The 13,850-nt window shown below is 43.4% G+C and overlaps 2 protein-coding genes across 9 annotated transcripts in view; one reads left to right on the forward strand and one right to left on the reverse strand.

Annotated features, from left to right (window-relative positions):
- The window catches only part of LOC147056179 (uncharacterized), a 232,473-nt gene that overhangs the window by 43,861 nt on the left and 174,762 nt on the right, over positions 1-13,850 (forward strand). The window lies entirely within an intron of this gene.
- The window catches only part of plcg2 (phospholipase C, gamma 2), a 125,544-nt gene that overhangs the window by 7,141 nt on the left and 104,553 nt on the right, over positions 1-13,850 (reverse strand). For 6 of the 8 annotated variants that reach the window (XM_085913781.1, XM_085913783.1, XM_085913779.1 and 3 more), the window contains 4 exons: positions 8,630-8,833; positions 6,686-6,825; positions 2,807-2,915; positions 2,541-2,708 (listed from right to left, as the gene is read on the reverse strand). In XM_085913781.1, the coding sequence (XP_085769907.1) occupies positions 2,541-2,708; positions 2,807-2,915; positions 6,686-6,825; positions 8,630-8,833 (621 nt within the window). Of the gene's footprint in view, positions 1-2,540; positions 2,709-2,806; positions 2,916-6,685; positions 6,826-8,629; positions 8,834-13,850 lie in introns of those variants that run through there. The other 2 variants (XM_085913785.1, XM_085913784.1) reach the window with 2 other exon arrangements.

The raw sequence follows: 13,850 nt of genomic DNA on the forward strand, positions 1-13,850 counted from the left end.
GCAACACCCGATCCACGTCCGTCGTCCGAGCTTGTTCCAGCGCGATTGGCTCCGCTGTCGCCGTCAGACTTAGCTCCAGCGACACCGGCTCCACAGTCGCCAACGGAGTTCCTCCCGGCCCCATCGGCTCTGCTGTCGACGTCGGACTTCACTCCAGCGACACCGGCTCCGCGGCCGCCATCGGAGCTCCTCCCAGCCCATCGGCTTCGCGGCCGCTGTTGGATTTCGGCACAGCGCCATCGGCTTCACGGCCGCCGTTGGACCCCATCCCAGCAATGCCGGTCCTGCATTGTGGTGGCTCCACCACGGCTGTCACCGGATCTGCGGTCGTCGCCAGACTTCGAGCCAGCTGCGCCAGACCCGCGATCGTCCCTGGCCCCACCCCCACTGCTGCGGCGCATAGTTGCTCCTTGCGCTGCGCACAGCGCTGACTTCCAAATGCCGCCGATTGCGGCTCTGACTTCCCGAATGCTGCCGATTGCGGTCTGGACTTTTATATGCCACCGATTGCAGCTCTGACTTCCCGTATGCCGCCGATTCCAGTTCATGTACCCCGATTTTCCGCCGAGCGAGATTCTGTTCCCTGAGTTTCCGCTGAGCGCGGTTCTGTCCCCGGGTTTCCGCCGAGCACGGTTCTGTTGCCCGAGTTTCTGCCGAGCACGGTTTTGTTCCCCGAGTTTCCGCCGAGCGTAGTTCTGTTCCCCGAGTTTCCGCCAAGCGCGGTTCGGACTCTCCATGTGCCGCCAAGCACGGTCCGGACTTTGTCACAGATCAGTGAGGTTCATTTGGACTGGTGCGCTTACCCCCCGCCACGTCAGGGTTTGGTTTTTTGGGACGTCGGGAGCCTTCCTTTGTGGGAGGGTACTGTAATGACCCGTCCCCGGTTGTATTATTATGTGTAGGTTGTCATGGTTTCTGTCCGCGTCTGTGTACTCTCCCCTCCTTTCCTGTGTCTACTCCCAATCAATGTGCTAATCACAGTCACCTGCCTCTCGTTACCTGTCTCTTATTTAAGTCCTGTCTGCTTGTCACTCCCTGTTGGATCGTTGATGTCTTTTTGGTTCCTGTCTTTGTCAAGTCGGTTTCAGTTAGCCAGTCTGTCGGTCGGTCAGTCAGTTAAGTTATGTTTACCAGTTCCTGTTTGTCTGTTCCCCCTCATCTTCCCTTCCAACTCCCCTTTTTCTCAATAAACCCTGGTTCAAGCTGCATTTGGTCGCCCTGCTCCATTCCGATCCCTGACAGTTAGTCGCCGTGCCGCTGCGTAACGGCTACTCGTACGATGCGAGGCAAACTTAAAGAAGCGCGCTGGAGCTGTCAATCAAACGGCGCGCACACGAAGCAAACCGCGATCGGACAAACGACACAACAGTGGAAAGTAGTAACAATGAAATGTATATACACACACACTTTGTGTCAAAGATGCACACAATCACAGCAACATACTCAGTCGATACCAGCCATCTTTAACTTACCGCTGCGCACAAGTGAAAATGGGTATAATGTCTAGACCCCGAATATAAGACCCCCACTTTTTCAGTCTTATTTCAATGCAAAAAACATCATCTTATATTTGGGCCAAAACGGTAATAATGATCTTATAATAAGTCTATCCATCCATCCATTTTCTGTACTGCTTGTCCCTACGACGGTCACGGGCGTGCTGGAGCCTATCCCAGCAGTCATTGGGCCCTGAATGGTTGCCAACCAATTGCAGGGCACACAGAGTCGACCAACAATCGACACTCGCACTCACACCTACGGGTAATTTGGAGTGCTCAATCAGCCTACCATGCATGTTTTTTTTTTTATGTGGGCAGAAACCGGAGTTCCTGGAGGAAACCCACGCAGGCACGGGAAGAACATGCAAACTCGACACAGAGAGGGCTGGAGGTGGAATCGAACCGGCACCCTCCTAACTGTGAGGCGGATGTGGTAATAATAATAATAATAGTACCAGCTAAAATTGAACAAATCACCTCTGGCTGTTTCAAAAGAAAACTGATTGAGTGAGAACAGTACGAGTTCCAGCGTCCACCCGTGTCGCCATGTTTCGTTTGTTCAATTGTCATGGCCTCTGCGCTTTCTTGTTTTTGCCACAGCCACCTATCACACACCAAAACACGTTGTTCCTTTGGGATTGCTCAACACCACCTGTGGTATGGCTCGGACTCTGCCGGGATTGGGACAAGATGGACTCTCGGGTTTTGTGAACTCACAAATTTTGGGACCGGATTAGCTCAAAAATTTACATTTGGTAATTTCGGTAGGTAGGGTCCCTCATAGCATCATAATGCCATTTTGCAGAATTTTGCTGATTTACATGACATCCATCACTTTATTCCCTAAGGTCTGGTCTTTCCCCACAAATCAAAAACGTAATTTTCAGATACACACGCATGCACGCACGTATGTGCACAATGTAATCTGGATTGTTTCTAAAGAGTTTAAGATAATTAAGTCATCAGAAGTAATGAATGAAAGTCTATAATTACTAGAAAATAGAGATTTGTCTGAAAAGCAGATGTGCAGCTTGTTCTTACCTGAACAAATACCTTTGACAGGAAACGTGGCCTGAGCGAGGAAGTTCGGATCTGAAAACATGTCTTCCTCATTGACTACAAAGCGCAGAAAGGTGAGCTCGGGCTCATACACTTTGAAGCACACAGGCTGTGTTGGAGTTTTCCACACTGGGTTCAGACCGTTATCTCCTACAGTCAGCAGAAGACAGACATTCGATATTATTTAACTCATGTTGAGTCACATTTTGTTTGTGTTGTTATGAAGACGTTAAAATTATCTTGCATACGACAGACAGTGGTCTTGAACTTTACTTCAGTGTGACCGGACAGTTCAATCTCCACAAAAGGACTAGAAATTGAGCGGCCTAACTTCGGTAGGTGTCTGGCAGCAATCACCTGCAAAACACAGATTAATTAATTTTGAATTAATTTTGTTTTGTATTTGGTCAAGCCAGTCGGGATTGAGAATGTACTTAGTATGTCACACGTATGACCAAAGTAGGCTTGCGTCTGCTTGGTCATGTGTGTGTGTATGTGCGTGTAAATTTTGCCTTCAAACAACTCGACTTTGACACAAGTGTATGAGCGCCACCAATCAATCATTACACAATGTGCAACAAAATACAGCACTCGTGTGAATCAGTGCACCATTGCTTGTCATTGTAGTCTATGACTGTACGTAGCTTACATGCCAGTGCAGTTTGTAGTCAAATTTGCCCTCTGGCAAAAAATGCATCCAGAATCAGATATGCTTTGATGCACATTTTATTGATTACATTCTATTTTTTCAGACTTTGGTTAACAAATGTAATGTTCACACAGAGAATACAGAAATAAAGATAAAATCCATTACTGTGTGAAAAATTCGAAAAAAAATAATTTATAGTAGGCCTCTTCTGTCTCTTCTTCTGAGCCCTTCCAGCTATACCTCCACCTCACACACAGACTCCTCTTCCTCTGACCCCTTTGCCTCTTACTCTCACGCCACCTCTCATCTGCCTTAGTCCTCCTCGATTCATGTTTGCAAAGAACAACACAGGCCTGAAGACTGATCGCAATTTGAAAAAATGTGTCAGGCGTCAGGTGCTTTGAGTGATTGCATACTGATCTGGGAGTTTCTAAGAGTTCGGAGCATTTAGTTTCTGTTCTGTAACCACAGCTAAAACAATGGAGTTTTGACATCTTGAATGACATGTGTGTTAACTGTTTTCCAAAAGGGTGGGAAAACTGTCAATCCAATGAGAATGGGTTAACACATTTGCATGAGGTGTATTCTGCTCTGCTAAGATGGTGATAATGAAGACTGAGAGGTTCCCACTTTCTTCAAACAGGTCAAAGCATTTAATTAAACCCGTAAATCAATCAGTCCTCGTTGAACGTGCCATCCCCATTCGTGACAGAGAATGTCATCAGTGACAGATTGACAGATATTTTTTCCAATTTTGACAAAATTACGAGGATAACTCGATCCAGGTAAAGTCGACAACACAAGAAACAAGAACAAGAAAACAAGCGGTGGCGCTGCATGACGCTCAGGAGTTTGCAGGCAGTCGGCTTTTTTTTTTTCTTTCAATGACACAGTGACAAACCTCTTGTCAATATTGTTGATGTAAAATTGGGAGAAGTACGCTGATTTGTTAGAAACGTGTGATGTCTATTGCCCAGGCCGTGTGGATATTGTTGACATCTTAAGCTGAACAAGGAAGCAGGTGTTGCTGGCAGCAGCGGTGAGGACGCGGCAGCGTAAAAGTGCTTGCTCAGCGGCCTGCCTGGCGTACAGTGAATTTTTTTTCTCATGTGGTGGTTTATTAAAGTCACCTAGTGAAAAAAAAATATTTTCATCCATAGGCAAGCAAGCAGGTGGTGGGTAAATGATATGATATTACTCTGGTTCCAACATGGTGCTGTTCATTTAAGGTAGAGAGAGGGATTATTTTGCCAAATACAAGACCAGACACCAAATAGGGTCACCAGATATTGACCAAACTTTACATTATTGCTTCCTTTCCCCTGCAAGACCTCAATGTGTGACCTTCACGGTTACACTTTAAATTTTATGCAGATCCTGAATCCAGTGAATGTGTACTGTTTACTTTTTTTATATTAACTCTCACTTCTTTTGCCTGTTTCCGTGGTATAAAGAGGTAGGAACTTTTGACATGACATTAAACGTGTGAATAAATCTGACATTATCTTGCAATTTTTTTCCAATCACAAGCTTCCCTACATATATCAACAACTTCATGGTCAATGGTAGTTTTTATTACCTGCTTCTAATTGCATTACATTCATTCTAATGCCTTATTTTCAGGTATTAATATTGTTTGTATGAGAACATTTTAACAGCTTGACATATATCACCTAGTATTATTACCTATTAATAACATCATTGTAACTACCAGTAACTTGAGAAAATTATATTTTCTGAAGCCTGTATCAAACTGGTAGCCCTTCGATTGAATTCATTCATTTGAAGTATCACTACATTTCAAAAAGGTTAATGACCCATAATGTAGTCCAACTCAAGCCCCTAACTTTGCAGCTTATCCAGTACAACCATTATACATATTGCTGTGAATCATTTAGCCTAGGAATAAACAGTATCATCACAATAGTTTCAGTTATCACATCCATTTGGTTCCTTTTTTTAATAACCCTTCATGAGGAGCTAAATTCCATCTTGGTGACTTTTTTAATATCACAAAAAAATTGACATTTATTGAGGTGTAGATTTTTAAAATATGTATGTATCAAATGATTATGAAAGCACTGCTCTTTCCAGTTATTAATGATAACTACGATGTCGTAGTACAAAAAAGTGATGCACACCTAAACAAGCTGAAGCCCAAATGCTTAAAGAGCTAGACTACTGTAACGCACTCCTCATCGGGATCCCTAGCAAGAGCCTCCAGAGGCTCCAGTACATTCAAAACTGCGCTGCTAGGATCCTGATGAGGGTGCGGAAAAGCGACCACATCACACCCATCCTCCGTTCTCTGCACTGGCTCCCCATCAAATTCCGAATAAATTATAAGATCGCCCTCCTCACTCACCAGTGCATCCTCGGACATGCTCCCCCATACCTCAAAGAACTCCTTGCCCCCAAATCTGCCACCCGAAACCTCCGCTCATCCAATTCTCACCTTCTCCATGTCCCCAACACCAAGCTGCGTACCATGGGCGACCGGGCCTTCTGCCATGCAGCCCCCACACTGTGGAACTCCCTCCCCGACCACCTAAGAGCACCCCAATCCAATGACTCTTTCAAAACCGGACTTAAAACTCACTTCTTTAATTTGGCATTTCTGTAATTCCTGTTTTTATATCCTGGTTGTCGTCCAGTTGTTTTATACTTGTCCTTGCTTTTTATTCTTGTTTTTACTTGCCATGTAGCACTTTGAGATTCCTCCGAATATAAAGTGCGTTATAAATATAATTTATTATTATTATTATTATTGTAGAAGCAATTCATCGGGGGACAAAAATGGGAGGGGCGACCATGTATAAGACCGACAAGGTTTTAATGGCCCAGTGTGAGTTTAGTCAGGTGTATGAGTTTTTCTGAGTATGTTTGACGAAAAAAAAGCATTACTGGAGGAACTACTTCTCATGAATGAGACATGACAAGAGCGAGGTGTATTGGATGGGAAGCAGTCAGTACCTTAGTCTGTCAGACCTTGAGCTTTGTCGCAGGGCATGGGTTCATGTCTAATTGTGTACAATAATATAAAAATGGAGACCAGTCCTTAGAGAGATTTCTTGCTGGCTACCATTCAAGTGCCTACATTGAGTAAGGCATCGTCCCCATTACCGAGTGGTGCAGCACTTTTTGCACAGCTCTTTCATTCTGAATCTCCCCTTGCATGCCTTCATTTGTGTGATATGGTTATGTGTCTATAGTGCAACATAATATATACATCATATACACAGATTATGAGTTGAATCTCCCCTCGAGGGACTATAATGAGCATAATAAATGCTCATTACATGATATGAGCATAATAAAAATAAAAATGGAATGACAGCAAACTTTGGGCTTCACTGCTTAGAGTGCTATCCCCACAACTCAGATCAGAGTTAGTGGCTTGATGGATGGATAGAAATAAATGTTTTTCCATGTTATTTAGTTGAGTGCATGTATTTACAGTACGTGTGATCCAACCTACCCTAATCACAATGCTGTACTTGACGACTTTCTTCTCTTGGTGAGGGTCATAGCTATCAGAGCGCATGAGCTCTGGCTGTAGAATGTAACCAGTACGTCCGTTCAAGCTGAAAAGGGCATGGTTCAGCTGCATGTTTTTATCTGGGGGAACATATCATGGAATATTTATTCAATGATGAAGTCATTTATTTCAATTTTCAGGTGACTTTACATATTAAGCATGTGTTTAAGTCAGACAAGGCACACTGCTGACCAATTTGTTTTTGTTACATGTGTCTGCCTGTTATCTGTTCTGACTACTGTTGCCGACCTGTTTGGCCAACCATTCTGGAACGTTGCCAGACCTGACTCTCAGGCCGTCCCTGACCACGTCTCTGCGTTACGTCCTGTCTGCTCGCTCTGCTTCATTCTCTGCCAGAAATGATCTGCTGCCCGTTCCATTCTCCCACTTCCCCTTCTCCCCTTATCAAATGAATTATGGTTCGTGTTGCTGTCACCACTCGTACCCGGTCATTTCCTTGTGTCTAAACGTTGTCATGGTTTCTGTCTGCTTCTCTGAATACACGGCCCTCCCCTCCTGTGTCTACTCACAATCAATGTGTAAGTGATCAGTCACCTGCCTCTCGTTACCTGTCTTGTATTTAAATCCTGTCTGCCTCTCACTTCCCTGTCGGATTGTTCTCGTCTCTCGTCGTTTTAGTCGCTCGTCTTTTCCTGTCCGTGTCCACACCTAGTGTTCCTGTCCTGCTCGTCTGTTTCTCCCCGGTCTTGTCTGGAGGCTCATGATCAGAATCTGTTTCGTCTCCAATGGACTTCTGTGTCTGTTTGCTGGACGTGAGTCTCTATCTCGCCTGTGTCTCTGTCGGTTCCCCTTCATCTTCCCCTCCAAATCCCTTACTCAATAAACCCTGGTCCAAGTTGCATTTGGTCGCCCTGGCTCGATTCCATCCATGACAGTTGCACTTGGTTGCCTTCCCTCATTCCTGACAAAAGCTATTTAAATTAACTACTAGAAACAGCTGCTTACGTTTTACATTAAAAAAAAACAGTTTAAAAGTGTCCTCTGCCCGATATGTTTGGGGAATTGTAATTACAGTCACGTGGTAAAAAGTTGGGAGAGGAAAGCAGAGTAACTGCTGTACGCTCAAGTCTCTGTTATTAAGAAGAAATGCAAAGTCAGGGATTCTACTGACCAGCGAGCAATTGCAAGCGAATTTTGCATTCTCAACAAGGTTTTTCAGGGTTTGTTTTTTGGTTGCAAAGGTTCGCCAAACAGTCGCCAGATATTTGCTAAACATTCGCCTATACCTTTTTTGTAATTTCGATGAATTTCGAACATGTTAAAAATTTTCTTGCGACAAGAAAAATCACAAAAATTGAATGTCTGGTGAATGTTTAGCGAATACTTGCAACCTTGTAACGAACCCGCAAAAACTCTGACATGAATGCAACATTCGCTGCCTTTGAAAACACTCACAATTGTTCACCACTCAGTGGGATAGGGGCCTAAGACAGGGGTATTTTGCTAGGGACCCAGAAATCACCAGGCCAATCTCGTCAGAGGAGCCTTCTTGTTTCTACAGCTGAAAGTTATGGATGTTGGTTGCACACCAGTGCAGATGCAAGGGTGACAAGAGACTGGGACAAGTGCCAAACAACGAAACAGTTGTCAAGCAGGAAGTGACAAGATCCATAAAACGCAAGGATGCTATAAATCCTGGATCAGAATAGAACACAACGGGAAAGCCTCAGGAGAATGTGCCAGACCCAGGACTGACTGGCACCATGATGACAATTTATAAATGGTTTTATCCTCAGAGGTTTCTGTAAGGTGTGGTTGATTATTGCTTTATAGCTGACATGTCAGTATATCTTGGTTTTGAAAAGGTCTTTAAACATAACTCTAAAATTATCGCATCTGGAGCTCAACCCAGATAATTAGTACCTGCCGTCTGAAAGTTAAGAGCCACCATGTGACAGCCAACTGCCCATAGTGGGTAAGGGTCATAGTTGGAAGACTCCACACGCTGGCCTTTTGGGTAAATCCGACTCAGAGCCTTGTGATTGTACTGCAGAAAGTCCATGGAAAGGCTCTTTCCTGGTGTCTTATTCTCTACAAAAGAACGAACCTCTTTGCAGTTATAGCAGTCTGCAAAAACAGAGAAAGGGAAGCTTGTGAGGTTCGCACGATACATGAGAGTCATAAAAGAATACATTTTAAGAAGCTGTGTTTTTTGTGAGCTGTTGTACCCTCATGGACAAATTGTTGGTACCTCTGTTGATGAAAGGAAATGGAAAAGAAAACAATAAAAACATTTGAAGTGTGGTTCAACTATCCATCAATTTTCTCAACTGCTTAGTCCCCACAGGGGTCGCAGGTGTGCTGGAGCCTATCCCAGCCGTCATCGGTGAGTAGGCGGGGGACACCCTGAACCGGTTGCCAGCCAATCGCAGGGCACACAGAGACAAACAACAATTTGCACTCACACACACACCTAAGGACAATTTGGAGTGCTCAATCGACCTACCAAGCATGTTTTGGGGATGTGGTAGGAAGCCGGAGTGCCCGGAGAAAACACAAACGGGCCCGGAGAGAACATGCAAACTCCACACAGGGAGGGCCGGAGGTGGAATCAAACCCGTACCCTCCTAACTGTGAGGCGGACAAAACCCTGTGGGCTTATGCTCGCTGTTCTATTTTCTTTGACTCGGCCCTTGCGAATATTTCAACAGTCAACTGGGCTCAAATATAAGGTGAGCAGAAAGTCTTTCAAAAGGTACATTTTTGTCTGCTTACTAAGGAATTAGACTGCGGAATTTTAAATGATGATAATTAATTATACAAGTGGGTGTTCCGACCTAGACACAGATCAGTCCGTCCTTCCGTCATCATCACTCTCCTGCGTCCGAGCACTCTGGCGGCCTCTGGAGCAGACCACCCCTAAGGCCACAGCTGATGAGCAGGATGACTGCCGAGGGGACCTTTGCTACGGGACTCTGCGCTTGTGCAAATTTTCACCCCAAGTTTCAATATTAATGAATATTTTTTCAGTCGAGGAGACTTTGAACTTTGAGGATTTCCAGTAGGACATTTTAAGAGCCCTCACAGCACACTAATATGCCCACACTTGTTATGAATCACTGATTCATAGCCTATTTCACACACAAGGTAATTCAATGTGATTCTCATACTATAAGTGAATGTAAAAGTAAAATTAGCATACAGTGCAAGAACAAAATTTTGGAAAACATGATTTTAAGAAGGCCTAAATCAAATGTGGGAAAACAGCACAATTTTTACCTGGATTTAAAAACATTTACATGTTATTGGTATGTTTCGAATCTTTAGTTAATTCCTATTAGTCACTCTGACAATAATCTATACCAGCAAATCACCAATATTACACACAAGTACAGAGAAAACAAATGCTTTTTCAGGGTGATTGTGCGGGGTCAGTGTAATAAATAAATAGGTGTGTGTTATTCACAGGATTTTGCAGTACTCACAAAAAAGTCTCAAAGGGTTTCACAGGCTCACAGATGACAAAGACGTCCCATGACCCAAACCCACAACCAGGCAACTCATGTCTTTTGTTTTGACGGGGGGATATCAGTTAACGCTCATTTAAACTTTGCACAGGTGTATTATTGTTGGAATAATCTCGGGGGAAGCCTTGGCCTGCCAGACCAGGAGGCCTTATCTTTATGAGTTTACGACTCTCCTTTAAACTAAATGCTTTCTATTTGGTTCAAGGAATGTCTTTTGATCCCCGTCAGCCTTATGTTTCCTTCCTGTCCTTATGTTACTTTTGTGTTTGTTTTGTAAGAGGCCTTCACTAACAATGAGCAGAGCTTCTTTGCATAGGCGAAATGTTCTTTGTCAGTTTAAAGGGACTTCATTCCTTTTAGTTAACTGTAGCTTTGATTCATAGATTGTAGATGATCAAAACTGGTGATATATAGTTTGAAGTAGTCACATTAAAGTTATCCCATATTTACTCAATGTTCGTTTAAGGAAATGTATACCAGTTACCTTACATTTACTTAATATGTGTTGAAATGTTTAAGTAGGGCTAGATATTATTATTATTATGTGTTGTGTTAGTTTACTAAGAAGATAAACTTAGCAAGGGTTTAGTTGCATTGTTCCACAGGTAAGCGACATTCAACGTGCTTCAAGTTATCTGATCACAGTCGAGGAGGAGTCGGCCACTCATGGAGAGGACAACTGGTTGGGGGAAGAGAGCAGACTCTGCAGTCCCAATGCGGGGGTCGAGAAGTGCTGGATCACACTACACTACATTCCTTAGCTAATCAGCGTTGCTACAGCCACTATCTCCCCTCCCTTTAGTGTAGCAACGCCTCTGTAACCAGGGCAACCAAGACATTAAAAAGAGGAGCACGTGGAGGAGGAACTCAGAACTGGTGGAGATTGTAACTGAGCTTCCTTTGTCTATCGTTCTCCTCGCGAGTAAACTCATCCTGGTTGTCTTCTCCTCTTCGTTCCAGCATGTGATTTAATGTCGGATCATATTCAGACCCGACATTTATTTGGTCCTTCGAGCCGGATGCCAATATACTATATTATATTCCAGCTGACGACAGCAGAGATCCAGAAAGACCGCGCGCGGGAGGAACTCCATAGGTGAGATCCTAGAATCCTTTTCAAAGGCTGGCTGTCTGCTCGTCAGCTGGGATCTGATGGTTGAAGGCAGTCCGAGGTGCAGAGGTGAGGAGAACCAGGGGGTGAGTTATTTTTTTTTTTTAAATGGTGCGGCCAAGCTTGTCGTGCCCTATAAAAGTCCTAGGTTAGAACGGAGAAGTCCGTCTAAAGGTACCAGTAAAAGTTACACACGGAGAAGTCCGTATAAAAGTAACAAAACGGAAAGATTCGTTTAAAGGGTTGGCGGAGTGCCCAGGAAACCGTAATACTAAAGTTACACAACGGAGATGTAACAAAACGGAAAGATCCGTTTAAAGGGTTGGCGGAGTGCCCAGGAAACCGTAATATTGAATGATTGAGAGTGTGAATGGGAATACGTATCACTAGATATAGTATTCCATATTAAAGCAGTGGGGAACACATAACGTGGTTCTGTGGACGCAATAGGCAAGGATTCTCCACCAGTACGCTGGTAGAAGTGAGAATCACCACAGGATCTTTTCGTTATCCTACTGGAAACACCCGACTTTAGAAACCCCTATGGTTTTACAGTTGGGACCAAATTGATTAAAATGGGGAACAAAAAGAAACGGCAAAATTAATATCCGAGATAATCTAAAATGTAAAGATTCGAAAATAATTGAAAGGCAGGATCCTGATCGAATTAATAATCTAGATAAACGGATCAAAAAATACAAATTTGAGGGAGAGCTAAAAGAAATACAAGAGCGGGAGGAAAAAACACAGGCTACAAATTCGAAACAAAAGATCTTAGTAAAAGTAAAATAGAGAATAAATTAGATAAGATGAGCAAAAAGATGTTCTTAGTGTGCTCTTTGTGGTCTTTTATGTTGTGTGCCAAACGTGTGTGCTAGCGTGTGTGTGTGCGTGCGTGTGCGCGCAGAGGATCCTCATGAATGAGTGCTTTTGTATGTGAGTGTGAGTGAGATGTGTGTCCTATGGAAGAAATTAGTCATGGAGAATGTTCAGGAGCCTGTTGAGCGATAATAGGGAAGTTGAGAAGTAGACGATGAGTATGTTTAAGTTGGTTGGAGAAACTAAGATGATCGAGGTGTGGCAGTAGAGAAAATAAGGTGTGTGGCAGTAGAGAATATAAAGTGTGTGACAGAAAGTGACTAGAAAGGTGGCTTGATAGGATGAGAATAAGAGACAACAAATGTTGTGTCGAAGACAGTGAAAGATGTTGAATGTGAACACGATGAAGGGGGAACAGTAAAGTAGGCCTGCCCTTTGAGAGGGTGAGATTGAGGAGCGTGCCTGCGTTTGCGCGTAGACGTGGGCCTGTGCTATGCTCGTGTGGGTGGTGGGCCGGCATCATGATTGTTGCAGGAAATGGCCAGCCTGTGAGCAATCAACATTGATGCCGCGTCCCCCCCCCTCGCACGGGGTGTGCTATGGCTGGGTGAGTCAGAGAAAGTGTGAGTTTTTCAGAGAATGTTTGAAGAAGAGTGATGTTTAAGGAAGTGGTGACAACATTTGCATGAAGGATAAAAGGCACTGATGAAGAAAAAAGTATAACCAAAACGTCATCCTCTATGACGTTTGCGCAGCGTTGTTTGTTGGTATTGTTTGTGAGCTGTGTCTTTGCTGTTTTTTGTGTTGTCTGTGTGCTGTCAGTGTTATGTGTTAAAAGGATGAAATTGGCTAGAATAGGTGCAAAAAATTTTTTTGTTAGACTGTAGTCTATCTGATTTGCACCGCAAAACAAAAGCAATTTTGAAAGATGTGTCAAATTAAATGATAATGGAATCGTATGTAGTAATACGACACCTTACTACATATGGGTTCTCTAAGTTATAAAAACATACATTTGGATTTTTATTCAAATGTCTAAGATTCTTTGATAAATGATGAAAAGATGATTGTAAAGTAACTAAAGAAGGTACAAGAAAGTGAAAATGTCTAATAGTTTGATAGCTGGATCGCTCCCCATGCGGGGAAGCCATCCATTTATTTGCTAAGCTAGTTGTGGAAGCAATCCAATTGCCTCAAAAAGTAGCTATATGCACGTGTGCAGGGCACACGTACGAGATTGATGTGTCAAGAGGTAACGGGCTTGCTGACAGAACCGCATAGCTGCAACGCAAAAGTCACTTCAAACTTTTATACACACAGGAAGCAGATTAAATTATTGAAACATTTTTAAAGATGTGCAGCGACAAAATCCATAGACTGAAATTCAATTATGGACGAAAAGAGGGGCAAGAGTCGAGAATGGCATCTATAGATGACCAGAAGACTGACCTATCCTACCAAAATAAAAAAACATGATAAAATGGGCAGTAATATTGAGCCATGGTGTGTGTCACATGGCTCAAGAGGAGGGATAGTGGGGCAAGTCAGCTTTATACAACATATGGATTTGATTCATATTCAAAACATTTATAAAAACAAAAAAACAAAAATCGTGGAGCTTGTTTGACATGTGCTAAAATGGATTGAATTGTTTCAAAATGAACACTGAATGCCTTAACAGTGGCAA

The sequence above is a fragment of the Syngnathus leptorhynchus genome, chromosome 6, assembly GCF_054491065.1.
Source record: "Syngnathus leptorhynchus isolate UIUO chromosome 6, UIUO_Slep, whole genome shotgun sequence".
NCBI classification, from domain to species: domain Eukaryota; kingdom Metazoa; phylum Chordata; class Actinopteri; order Syngnathiformes; family Syngnathidae; genus Syngnathus; species Syngnathus leptorhynchus.